General features: G+C 28.1%; 1 protein-coding gene across 1 annotated transcript in view; it reads left to right on the top strand.

Annotated features, from left to right (window-relative positions):
* The window catches only part of LOC129962746 (heat shock 70 kDa protein 4L-like), a 61,724-nt gene that overhangs the window by 37,771 nt on the left and 9,786 nt on the right, over positions 1–14,167 (top strand). The window contains exons 13-15 of the mRNA XM_056076730.1: positions 2,597–2,722; positions 8,181–8,288; positions 13,773–13,934. Of these exons, the coding sequence (XP_055932705.1) occupies positions 2,597–2,722; positions 8,181–8,288; positions 13,773–13,934 (396 nt within the window). The remainder of the gene's footprint in view (positions 1–2,596; positions 2,723–8,180; positions 8,289–13,772; positions 13,935–14,167) is intronic.

The raw sequence follows: 14,167 nt of genomic DNA, 5'->3' as shown, positions 1-14,167 counted from the left end.
AAAATTCTTTTGGTTGCTATACAAACATTTTAGCAAATGCCAGTCTAGCTTGCCGATTTGCTTTGCTGATGTAGGGCTTTCTTTGCAGTGATATTTATGTTTTCTTAAAACACTTCTGACAGTTTCAGAATTTACAGATTTTCCAAACTTACTTTTACATTGCAGAGTCAATTTTACTGCTCTAGTTTCTGAATTAGAGTGAACTTATTTCACAATTCACATCTTTTCACGTTCATTAAATGTCCTTGGACACCCCGATCTTTGCTTGTTTTGAACATTATTTGTTTTCTTGAATTTGAGAAAAATGTTGAAAAAAGTAGACTTACTCAATTTCCAGATCTGTCCTATATAGCGAACTGATTTTCCATTTTTCCAATGCCATATTACAAGATTTCACACATTAACCTATAGATCTTTGTTTCTTGCAATTTTTTTCTATAACTAATCTTATCTATTGTAAATTTTATGTTTAAAATTATAGTCTAAAAAAGTGGTAGTATATTCAATTCTATTGATGTGCTATATATTTACTGGATTTCTCATTCTAAAAGTGTCACAATAATTTTTTTTACTCCTATTTGCATTTGAATTATCTTTAAAAAGCTAGATCAAATTATAATTCTGAAATACCAATAAAATTTTCCTTACGAACTTTACACCAAATGTTAAAATATTACTTGATTCATTTTGTATTTGTGTTTTTATTTTAATGGGAATTATTTTTTATTTAATGAATCTTAATCAATGATATTTTGCCCCTTTCTACAATTATGGGGCTAGAGGTGGATAGCAATGACATCAATGGTCTGGTGGAAGAGCATAACCAGAACTACTGAAGAATTTATATATCTTTATTCTGTATCACAACAAAACGGTTGCAGATGATATTTTATCAAGAGAGCCTCGGCAGAGCAACAACTTGGCAGTGAAATAATGCAGATGCTGAAAGCATGGTAAATTATTGCATTGTACTCTGAGAAACACCATTCTAATCAGGCAGCAATTCTGTGTTCTCAAATTTATTTAACAATAATGTTGTGTCTTATTTTCATCAAATTTTGAAGCATAGCCAAAAGCAGATGTCTTTAGACAAGTTTGTTATAAAAAAACATGCAGTGTAAATAATTTATATCATTATGAGTTTGAGATTTTGTAAAATGGAACACATGATCCTATTTTATATGAATTTCAATGGGAAAGGGTTGTTTTGCTTAACAAGTGTTATGCATTATGAATAAAATTTGGGAAAGAATTTTGCTCATGAAACAAGGTTCTACTGTGTTTGGAAGAAGTGAAAAAAAAGAATTGAACTTGAAAAATTTGTTAAGCATTGAAAAAGGACTACATTTTTTGTACAAAGGAAGAAAACATTTTACTGTTGTAAGCCAAATAAATTTTTATATCATCTTTTAATAGAAGTAAATCATATAATTTGTTTTTGAAAAAAGCATTTATGACTTGATGCAAGATGGAAAGTTTTTTTTATGTCAACAATGCTTGCAAATTATGCATAAATTTTAAAAATATCCAGATTGAGGAAAAATTGCATGATTACTAAATCGATTTCAATTTTATTGTTTTCTCATAATATTTAGAAAATTATTAAAAACTGTCAAAATTTTATTTAATTATATTATTAATGATAATTTTTTAATCACTCCAGTGTGCATTTTTCCTCAATACAAAATATATTTTTGCTTTATTTGGTAACTCTTGGTCTAACAATTTGTTGTGAAAGGTATGGTATATGCACATTTGCTTTTATTATTAATAAAAATTTTACAAACATATTCAGATGATTTATTGAAATTCAGTGTTCTGCATATACTTTAAGCAGAAAGAAAAATTCTGTAAATAAAAATCAAACAGAGCCAATTTATTTTATACAATATACATAGGTTGCTGGTGTAGTATGAATGTCTGCAATTGCTATAAAGAACTTATATTAATGAAGTGCTAGATTTTTCTGTAGCCTAGATCATGCAGCTTAGATGGATATCAACCATGAACAGTATCGAAGGATTTTGTATCTTCATTCCTTCAAAATAAGCTTCATTTATGAATATGGTAGGAAGTGAAAAACATAGTTTTTTAGAAAGGTTTGGAGAAAAGTATTAATTTTATTTTGTTAAAAACTAACTGAAAAATATCCTTCTGTTATTTTATATATATATATATATTTGCACTATTTTTGTATGCATCTTATATAATATCAGTAGTTAAGTAGAGCTGATTCATGGAAGCTTGGAAAATAGCTAAAATTATGGACACTAAAAAGTATTTCAATAAAATAGTTTTCCTATAATTCATTCTATAATGAAACAGTTACTGTGTTTAAAAGGCAGTATTAGGTATTATTTTAAAAAAGTCAGAAAGTGGCAAGTAAACGGATGAAGCTTGGCAAAATCCAATCTTGTTTTTAATTAAGTTTATTTCACAGCTGATAGATGTATTTCTAGTGTTATTTAAGTTAGATTGAAATAATTATTTTAGATAAAAAGTAAATAATAAAAATGAGAAACAAATTAGGATAAATTTATTACAGTAATTTCATTTGTTTACGCTCTGAAATCTTAATTTGTTACTTTTTTTATAGATGAAAATGATTCATCAAGACAGCTGTGAAGAGAAAAGAATTGATGCTAAAAACTCGGTGGAAGAGTATGTGTATGAAATGAGGAGTAAATTATCTGATGAGCTTAAACAATATGTAAATGAACAGGTATTTTTTTTTTTCTTCTTTTTTCTTACCATCAAATATTAACTAATTTTTATCACAATTTTTTTGTATTAAATGTGATCACAAGTTGCACTAAATGTGACCACAAGTTTTAATGCACCAAAATGTGATTGCATAAACATTGTAAGATCCATCTAAAATATTTAAAGTGTTTTGCAGTAAAACTGTGTAGAGATTTTGTTGGATTTAGACCATAATTTACTAGTCAGTAATTTGAGAGAGGCTAGTAACCAGATCATTTTTTAAAATTACTGTCAGTACATTCTTTTTTCCTATATGGTATCTTAATTATCAGTGGTATATAGACTATAAGCACTGCCTCAGCTATTCATAAACATTCCATTAAATATGCATCGCAATGGTTCTATTTCGTCATCTTCAAATTAACCTGGGATGTATCTATTCATATCATAGTAATGTTTATATATGTAAATATAGTAGATATTCCGTGATGTTTCATTTTGGTATTTTTAAATATGTTTTTTTAATGATAAGTTGCTATGATCTGAAGATGAGAGTTTTTGACAGAGTTGCCATGCTAGCGGAAAAACTTAGGGAATTTAAAAATCTTCTTAAAAAATACAATAAAATACAGGGAAATTCGAAAATTTCTATAAAAAAAAAAGGGTAAATACAAGGAATATAAGTTTCTTGGTTATTTTTTTCCCCATTTAAAGAATGCCGATCTCTAAAAAATTACAAGAATAAAAATCGTAGTCATAGCTTCCAAAAAGAAACAATACTATTTGTGATTGTGCAGTATGGAAGCACCATTTTTTTACTCTCACCCCTTTTTTTTTCAGTTTAGATCACTCTAGTTTCGATTTCTGTGATGGTTGTTCTTTTTCCTTGTGATTTCCGAATTTAAGCTAATGAGCATGCACGAGACTTCTGTAACTGCGTGAATGAATAGAATACATTTCTCTGTGAAAGCAGAACAGTTGTATTTAGTCTACCATACTTGAATTTATTGAATGATTTGTTTATTATTTGAGAAACTGGGAACTTATTCTAATTAGATTAGATTTTTTTTTAATTATGTGCTGTTAAAAATCCGTATTTATTAATATGAATTGGAAGATAAAAAAAAAATCAACCTTGATTTTGCTGAATGGGTTTGAGAAGTTCTGCAAAATTCCTTTGTTGTGCACTGCTTGATGTATAAGAATATAATAAACCTAAGTAATATGGGAAAACAAACCCTTACTAGTCATGTTAAAAGAGGAAAATATATAAGACTGCTTGCCCATTCAAAAGAGTCATCACTGATGTTGGACTTTGTATCGAAAAGGAACACAGGAAAAGATGACATTTCAAATGTGAAAACTTCAATATAATGTCCGAAAGTAAACCAATTCCTAACTTTTTAGTTCAAGAACAATAATGGTGAAAAATGCATGAATTAGCAAAAATGAATAAATAAAAAAAGAAAGAAATCTTGCTTTGTAATGTTTTTTTAAGTAATCATTAATTGATTTGTATCATGATAACAAAAATGTTTTGTGTTTTATTTCATCAAGCGCTTAATTTTGGGTGATACAGTTAAAAAGCATGAGAGGTAATGTATCCCCCTCCCCCACTTAATATATAAATTTGGTCTTACTAAATTCTCGATAATAAATTAAGAGAAATTGTATTTTTTTATGTAAATACAAACCTACTTTTAATATACTATTGTTTCATATAATATTGAGTTGTTGTTTCCTTTTCTTGCTTTTTCCACTCCATAAAATCATATTGCATTATTACTAGCACATAAGTGCTGTTTTCGCATTTCCTCGTATCTATCAGGGAAAACACGGAATTTTTTTTCTGGATTTGAGTGACAACCCTGATTTGCTCCTAATGATGGATGCTATCCTTGACCATGATGATGCTAGTGATAATGTAAACAAGGCATGATTATTATCTTACAGAATTTTTATACAATCATGCATGCAAACATATATATATATATGAAGTGGTTAGGACAAGAGAGTACCAAGCTAAATTTCTGAGATGTATTGATTTAAATCAAAATATATATCATAAAGTTGGGTTTTTTTTTTGTAATATTTGAACTATTCTGGATAACAATATAGCATTACTATAATGATATTATTATTATTTCCTTTGTAAATTAGCTGTCATCATCAGCAAGCCTTAAAAATTGTGTGTTTGGCACTATTTTGATCCATTGTTAGAGAGGTACTCAATCATGAGATTTGAGAAGTCACACTTCCCTTTATGACTTTTCAAAGTTAATTGGATAGTTTTATTATTTTCTGCAATCAAAATATAATAGTGGCAGTTATGAAAATATGTCATTTATTATAATAAAGAATTATTACATAAGGGAAATAATGATACTCTAACTAAGGAAAAATAAGACACTTAAAAGTAACACAAGTCAGAAATACTAAGTTTTAGTTCATAATATTTCCTCAATTTTTCCTGTTTCTTCAGGATCAGCATCAAGTATTTGTAGTAATTATAGTCAACTAGTGGAATGTAATCCCGAAGTTTTAAAACATCTTTAATTTTATTTTTCTAAATTTTGTTTGGAGCATTTTTTTTTTTTCTGCAGCTTAAAAACAATTGCATTTCCCTTCTATCTTATTATATATGGTTATACATCTGTGTCTTTCTCTTAGAAAATGGAAAATAATAATAAAATAATTCATTGTACTATTGTGTTAAAAATAATTGCATGCATTTCTGGCACTTCATTATAAACTTTACATATTTTAAAGGTTTATAATAATTTGAAAAGATTTGATTAATTATAATATTGAACGTTATACGAAACGCACATTATACGAAAATGCCGTTTAATAATAAATTATAAAACATAATAGATCAAAAACTGCAATGAATATGAAATTATGTTCAAAATACTTTTATTGTAGTCAAAATAATGCCACATCCTGAAAGCATATTTTGACTTTTCTAATTGGTTGAAAGTAGCTAATACTGAAAATAAAAGTTTTATGAATTTTGAAACAATACATCGATCATAGGTGCTTAAAATGTCTTATATGCATAATATACATGAAATAAAAATTACTGTTACTTTAATAGTATTGAAGAAAGGGAAATACTTTGAAAAAAAATAATACCAAGCCACATTTACTTTCATCTCAATTTCAGAAGATGAAAAAAAAAAATTGTTAATCATCATCCATGTTTTCATTTATATAAAAACCATCTGAATTTCTATTTTATTCATTTTCTCCCATATTACATGGTTATATCCGAAACTCTTGCTGCTTAACACTTTCTTCCCACTAACAAAGTTCTAAAAACGTCTGATAGCAAAAATGAAACTTTTGATATATGTTGCCACCCTCTAATGTTAGAAACAAATAATACATAGGATATTATAATTTTCATTGATCAGCAAGTTTACAGTTTTGAATGCATTTTTATTAAAATGTGGGTTGGCACTTTCTTACCCCGACTCCCTCATGCATACATAATTTAATTGAAGTAGAGTATTTCTTTCATTTAATGCAATTAACCTTTGGTTAATGAAATATATTTTTATTAAGAAATTTAAAGATTATTAATGTCATCTTAACATTTTACTTCTACAATGCATATCACTGTGCAAATGAGCTTAGAGGACTTGAATAGTTTAGCTACCATTCCTGTTTAGCTTAATAATCTTGGACCCAAATCTACTTTGTACCTTATTAAGGGATAAAGAATATAAATCCTGACAATATTAAATATTGTTACGAATCTGTGATGCGGCTTCCCAGCATAGTTGGTTCCATAGGAGGTCCCAGAGCTTGGCGACTTTGGGGCCAAAATAGATTATACCCGAAACATCGAGAATTTTCCCGAACCGTCCAGTAGGAACGGAGATACGCCTCGAACGTTTCTGATTGGTTGAGAGGCTTCTAGCTCCACCTCCTGAGACCTATAAAAAGAAGCAGCCGCAGCTGCCGGGGGTCGTGAACCAGATTGGAGAGTTGTAGTCGGAAGCGACAGAGTGAAGAACTCGTCTTCCTTCAGCCGCGGTCCCACGACTGGAGGATCTTCACAGATGTGGTCATAAAACTGTCACCCTTCCTTCGTGGTGCCACCCCCGTCTGTGGCAGCGGACCCACGACCGGAGAAATCTTCAGACGGCACGCGTTCCTCTTTCGACCGCTCAAAACCCTCAGTTTCTTTGACTCCCCCCCCCCCTAGCCCAAACAAATTTTCCGGCTCTTTGATGCTTATCCATTTACCGACATTTTGCGGGAAGCTCACCAACGTCTACGTTCGTACCACGGGCGACGGGGGAGTGCGGTTCCCCAGTGAGTCGAATGTCAGATTTATGACCAAATCCGTGAGGTGGCAGGTCGTTGGACCGCCGCTTTCCAGGGACTAGCGGAGCAGCGACGGAGTCGAGCTGCTGTTGTATGCTGCTGTGTATGCTGTTGTTGCTGCACGTCTCGGCTGAAGATTACATGACGATCTCAAAATTGAACCTGTTTCGGAATTTATTAGAAGAACATCAATAAATTTCTTCGAAAAACTGCCCCAGATTCGTAACAAGTTACTTAATCTACCTGCTTATGATCCTGCAGTACCCAGCTCTAGGAAAAGACCTAGAGCTGCAATAGACAATGTCTATGTAAATTTCCCCTCAGTTAAAAAACTGAGAATTAATTAACTCTGTTACCAATCTGGTGGATTAAATTTATCAAAATTATTTGTTTTGGCCTCAGATAGCTACGATGAGCTACACGCGTGAAATTCCTTGAAATTTTTCCTTCAGAAAGTTTAGTTCCAAAAAAGCCCCAATAGTTAAGGCACGTGCAACGTAATTCCACTAAAGTTCTATTTTACCCCATAAATAATATAAATATTATTTTTAAATTAATTAATTGTATCAAAAATAATAATATGAATTAAATACCAAATTTCATGACGTTAGAGCTTTATTGCGCTCGTCCAAACTAGTTCAATTAAATTTAACTTTTCCCTAAACTAACAAATTAAAGTATCTATTCCAAATTATGATGTGGAGGTGCTCGTGACCACTTTGTCACATCGCGGAACTCCGAAACATCACGACTTTGCCGTTGTCATCTTTGTACTGTCCGGTGTGTCTTTGTGTAAATAAACGTCGTTGTTTCATTTTCTACTGCCGCCTGCTGATTGAGTGTTCTCCACACCATATAACTCCCACTATCCAAACGAACCCGGAAATTTCGTAACAATATATAGTAGATCTGACAAAATTATGGAATATTTTTTTTTTCCATTCTATTGATGTTTATTTGAGCTGAGGTTGATATTTTTAAATACAAATATTAAAGGTATTAAAAATTCTGAAAAATTAGTACAAGAAAGAATTAAATTGATTCTCCTTTTATTCTGATTGATTCAGGGACCATCTTTTGCTTTTAAAGAAGTGTAATGGTCCTTCCCTCATTATTTTATTCATGCTGTAATGTATTTTCAGGAACATGACGACTTTCTTCATAAATTGAATCAAACTGAGGAGTGGATTTATGAAGATGGTCAAGACCAAAATGAAATAATCTATAAAGAAAGGTTATTAGAATTACAGGTAAAAGCAATTATAAAATATTTGTGTGTTATTGGTGCTTTGTCAATATTTGATTTATCCAAAAAATGATTTGTTAATGTTTTTAAAAAAATCAATATGGAATTCAGTGTATCTCGCTATTAAATGAGTTTTGTGAGAAATTGTTACCTAAAAAAATTGAGATTCACAATGATCTCAGTTGAGTATCATTTCTGATAGCTACTCTGATCAATACTTCACCACGATTCCTTACTTGGAATTTCATAATATCTCTTTCGTATAAACTCCACTCTTCAAAGAAAAAATAATGATGTTTGATCCAAATAGAGGCTTTTTATTTTTCTTATTGCTGATTGGAATTTTTGGATTTGGGGAAAATCTACTTTTGTAAAGATAAGGAATGAAATTATTTTTTTAAATCATGGATCTTTGTATGAATGGAATTTGGCTGTTATTTAACTTCACTGTACAGATGCTTTATTTATTTATTTCATTTTCTGCTCAATTGTTGCAAGGATTTCCATAAAATTTTTACATTAAATGCAAGCATGTCCTTTTGAAATAATTTTGTAGTTCTTTTACCAAAAAATTGTATAATAACTTCCACTGAATACTATATAAGTATAATAAAAGAAATTTTTAAGTCAAAATTACTTATGCAATTTATGCTTTTTTTTTTCTTAAATATACAAAATTAATTATCAAGGCTGTTATAATTAGTTTTTGCAGTATTTTATAATTTATTCATAAACTGAGTTTCAAACATTAAGCTATTCATTGAATTTATATTTCTTTGGCAATAAATACTACTAAATATCTTTTTTAATTGCTAGCTATAATTTTTATGTTGCTTATTGAAAATATTGTCATTTTTTAAATGCATTTATTTATTTAAATAATTCATTTATTTTTTAGAATTTTTTCACATTAAATTTAAAACTCAATTTATATTAAATTTTAAAATTCATATTAAATATATATTACATAGTATAAGAACAATGCTCCAATTTTTGAACCAAATAATATTTTTTTTATCTAGGAATTTGTGCAAATTTTTTAAAATATTTTTTTTTGTTGATATTAAAATATTTTTTTTCATATTGCTTATGATTAGATTGCTGTTTTAATGAGTTCTGCCTTTTATCACTAATGCAGAAATAAGAACTTTGAAAGTACAATATGATGTCTGATTTTTGCCAACATTTATAGACTTGGAATAAATACAAATTTACATTTTATCAAAATTTAATAAAATCCACCAAATTTCCACAGTAATAAAATTTAAACTAAATCAAGATTATGATAAATTTTAGATTTTTCATAAAAATTTCAGAATGAAGAAAAACGAGTTTTTACATTGTAAAACTCAAAAGAAACATTTTTTTTAAAACAATAATCTTTGTTAGTAAAAAAAAAATGCTTCTGTTTTTAAAAAGTGATTTTTTTCTTTATATATATATATATATATAACCTGCTAGTAAAATTGAAAATGGAAGTAAAATGTTAAGGCTAAAAATTCTTTTTTGAAATAAAAGTTTATTATTGACAACTCTTAGGAATCCTAGGTTGTACAATATGTTAAAACCCAAATTCGCTTTTCTAACAATATTTATTATATGGGCAAGTTATAGTTATAACAGAGTTTATTTTATAGTAATATTTGTATTGGAAAAAAATTTTGAAAAGTAGAAAGAGCATATTAGTATCTGTTTGTTATATTGTTATTGCAGCCATGAACATTTTTTAAATAGGTTATCAAAAGTCATGTAAATGAGAAAGATATGTAAAAGTTGTAGAAGTGCATTTACAGTTAGCCTCCAATTCTGCTGCTTAAATAAGAAGCATACAATAATGGGACTGCAACAGTGTTGACCAAAGAATTCATTTTTCACTTCTAAGACTCTAGTTTTCCTAAACCAAATGGATAACAATAATTTGTAGGTTTAATTTTCATTATGTTTAGATCAAAATGAAAATAATGCTGCATTTGTAAAGACTTATAATGCAATTTCCTTGATTTGGAACTAGGTAAATTATTAAGTTAATGATTTTCTGAATCCCATTGCATTAGAAAAATAGTTTTTTAGTTTTAAAAATATATTTCTATTTTTAGTTATTATTTCTCACACTTGATCTAATTATTGTGTTTTATATTAATTTTTCAAACTATAAATGATTTTTAAATTGTATTTTAAAATTATACAAATTTTATTGTGCATCTATTTTTAGAATAACCTAAATCAGTAACAATCTTCAAAAGTTATATTTTGTTTCAGTGAGTTTATATAATCAAGAAACAGGGTGTATTTTCATAGTTTTATCCTTATTGTCTTTTATATATACATATCATGTAACTGCTTAAAAGATTAAAGTCTGTGCCAATTTCTTATTGTATTCTAAAATATTTAACAAAATATTGCTAATTTCTATCATACTTATTCTCATTGTTTTACACATTGCTGAATTACTTTCAATCTCTTTTTCATGTTTAAAGTTGTAATTTATATTTAAGTTATTTTAATTGTTATCAGCTAATTTACAAATAATGGAAAAACTTGAGTCCCACAATTAAATTTTAAAAAAAATCATTAAAATGAAATTTTTAAAAATGCATAAAAAAGTATCTCATTACGAACACAAAAATTACCTCTTAATTACTGATTATTTGTTTTTTCATTTGGGAAGGATTATAGAATTTTAATAACCCTAACGAAAATTGCTGAAAGATTCTGCTTTCTTCCAGCTATCTTCATTAATGAAATGCTTTTATTCTATAAAATATAAATTAAACAAGTCAGATAGTTTATATAAACTTGTTATAGATTTGTAATTAATCCAATACAAAATAAAATGCAAAAAAAGTATTTAAATTCAAGAATAGAATTATAATGCATAGGAAAATATTGATGATGGCACGGAACATGGATTGGTTAATAATATATTTTGATTTTGAAATCTGGCCTGTCCTACCATCTGAAAATTATAAGGATTTGTATTCAGTTATTTTCCAAAGTGGTGCATTCTTAATTGTTGTGCAATTCTCTCTCTGATATTTTTTGGCACATTTGCATTAATGCCATGGAACATTTGGACAAAAGTTGTAGCATTGTTGTTCCGATAGATGAAATCACAAAATGCAAAATTTAAAAATCAGAATATAATAAAAACAAAACATTAATACCTAGTTATTGAATGATATTTCATGAACCAAAATTGCATTCAGCATATATTAGGAATAAGATTCAAGCAAACTTTTTTGTAGAACAGAAAACAGATTTTCTGGATTCATGAAAATAACAAGCTACTGAAATACATTCTTAGTGACTACAGAATTTTAGACTCGCCCTTAAACTAAAAACCTCCTTTCTTATTCTAAGATATATTCCTGGCAAATGACTGTTGAAATTCAGTTTCTTGCATTACAAGGCATTTGACATGATTATATAGCAACAAATTGTAGATAAAGATATTTTGTAACTTGTAGGCACTTACCTTGAAAGTGAACACATACACTTTGCAAAATTGTGCATATGTGTGCAGAAGGATCCAAAAATAAACTTTTTTATCTCCTTAAATTTTGAAACTAGGCATTTATTTCTGTTTACAAAATTTCATTAAATAAAGTGGAAATTTTATGAAAATTCATTAGTTTCTATAGAGGTTGATAGTAAAAAAGTGAATTTTCCCTATAGTGAAAACATATCAATATGTATAATGTTTTTTCTTACGTCCATCTATGCACTCGCAAAGTTTCATGTTTATTTTTATATTTTGAAAGAATAATATAAAATTTAAATTAAAACTTTTGTTTCAAAAATGCTTATTTATTCAATACATAAAAATTGTCATAATTGTCTAATAGTATGTCATCCAGTCATCATATGAAAGAAATTTGTTAATTACTCTATCACTTTGTTTGGTCAACAATTACAACTTTGACTTTATAAAGAAAAGATAAATTTCAGAAACTGAGCATTTAAGATATCCTAAGAAATGCAGATATGTTGAGTAAGAAAATTTAAAGTTTTGTGCTCATAATTGTGTGCTTTTTTAAAGAATGATTTATTTCAGCAACTAGGAACATTTGGAAATACAGACTATTTATGCTGCATGTAATCATAATGCTTTAGAATACAAACATCATTTTCCGAATTCTCGTCATCTTTATAAAAAGTGTGTTTGCCAAACGATTTAGGGAGAAGTTATAGGAACCTTTTTTCCTGGGGAAGTATGGAGAAGATGAGATGATATGATATACAAAGGATACACAATATATGATATACCATACATTTATTAAAATGGTGGCTTATTTTCCAGTTTTTCTAATGCTATTGTATGAATAACCAGTCCATAACTCAACATTCCAAAAATGACAGTAGCAAATATTTCAACAGATTAACTAGCATCCATGAATTTTCACAACTGTGACAGGGATGACTATACTAACTTTGAAGTCTAGAATTTTGCCTTTAAGTTCTACTTGAGCTAAAATCAATTTTTTTTTTTTTTTCCTAGTGATGATTTGGATTGCATGTACAGAAGTATTATTTAAAAAATGCAACTTTGTCAACATTTCAAATAATGCTTTGTTATCTTCTGATTCTGTCATTTAATAACCTTTTATAATATGTATGCTATCCTTGAAATTATAGCAAATGATGCACCCAAACGTAGGTCAGAGATATAAAAAATTGTTCTAAGTTTAAAAAAAAAAAAAAATGTGCCCTTAAATATCTCTGAATTTTTTACAGACAAAAGCGTGTTTTTATTGGTGAGTGTAAGAAAAGTATTTTGCTCATACTTTTCCATTATGGGGGCCTTATAAAAATTACATCCTCAGTGGATCTTTACCATTGAATCCCAAAAGTCTGTCTTTAAGTCTCAAATGATGTACTTGATTGCATATAAATAATATAGTTTGAAAACTGAAACTTTATTGAAAGTATTCATTTTGAACAAGCTTCTAAGCAAATGTTATCTGACCATTTTTAAAAATTTAAGGAAAATTAATAAATGTGTATATTATTTTCTGAGTACTTTTAATAATTTTTTGTGACATGTATATAATATCTGAAAATTGAAATAAAAATGTCCCTAAAACACTGATCAGAGATAAGGAAAAATTATCTACGTCAAAAAGTCTTTTAGTATCTCAGCAGATTTTAGAAATAGAAGCATAAATTTTTTTTCCTTATAGATGAGTGTAAAAGAAAAATTTCATTTTTTAACACAATAGTATTTTCGTACATTTGGATAACTAAGGAATTAAAGAAATAAATGCTTGTTCCATGTTTTGGTGATATTCTGGCTATGTATGCTTGGAATAATTAAAGAGTTAAAAAGGAAGTGGGAAATAAAATGACTAGTTCTTTCAGGCTAGTGTAACTATTTATAGGTGATGATTTTTAATTATTTGAAACTGTTCTTAAAAGGAATAAATTGATTTTGATTCTGAAGCTTTACTTTATTAATTGTGTGATTGATATTTATTATGTTTATTTGCAGTCTCAAGCTAATCCCATATTCAGCAGGAAGCTGGATTATGAACAAAGATCTATCATCTTTGCAGAGTTTTGTAAAATAATTTCTGCAGTAAAAAATATTTTAAAAGCTTATTTATCTGGTGATAAACAGTATTCTCATATAAATCCCCAGGACATGGAAAAGGTATGTATTTTTTCTGTGAATTGTGAATCCAACTTGTAGCTGTGAAATTTTGAATTGATTTTGAAACTGTATATTTTTAGCATTTGAATTAAAAAGCTTTTGAGAATATGTAGCTCTTAAAATATTAATTTCTTATTCATTTTCATAGGAATTTCCCAAATCATTTGCCTTTTTAATGAATATTCACCAATGATAAAATAAAGTATATTGATTTTCTCATAGCATATAGATTG

The sequence above is a fragment of the Argiope bruennichi genome, chromosome 3 (genome assembly GCF_947563725.1).
Source record: "Argiope bruennichi chromosome 3, qqArgBrue1.1, whole genome shotgun sequence".
Classification (NCBI taxonomy): domain Eukaryota; kingdom Metazoa; phylum Arthropoda; class Arachnida; order Araneae; family Araneidae; genus Argiope; species Argiope bruennichi.
The sequence above is the reverse complement of the archived record's forward strand: the minus strand, read 5'-3'. Positions and strand labels throughout refer to the sequence as shown.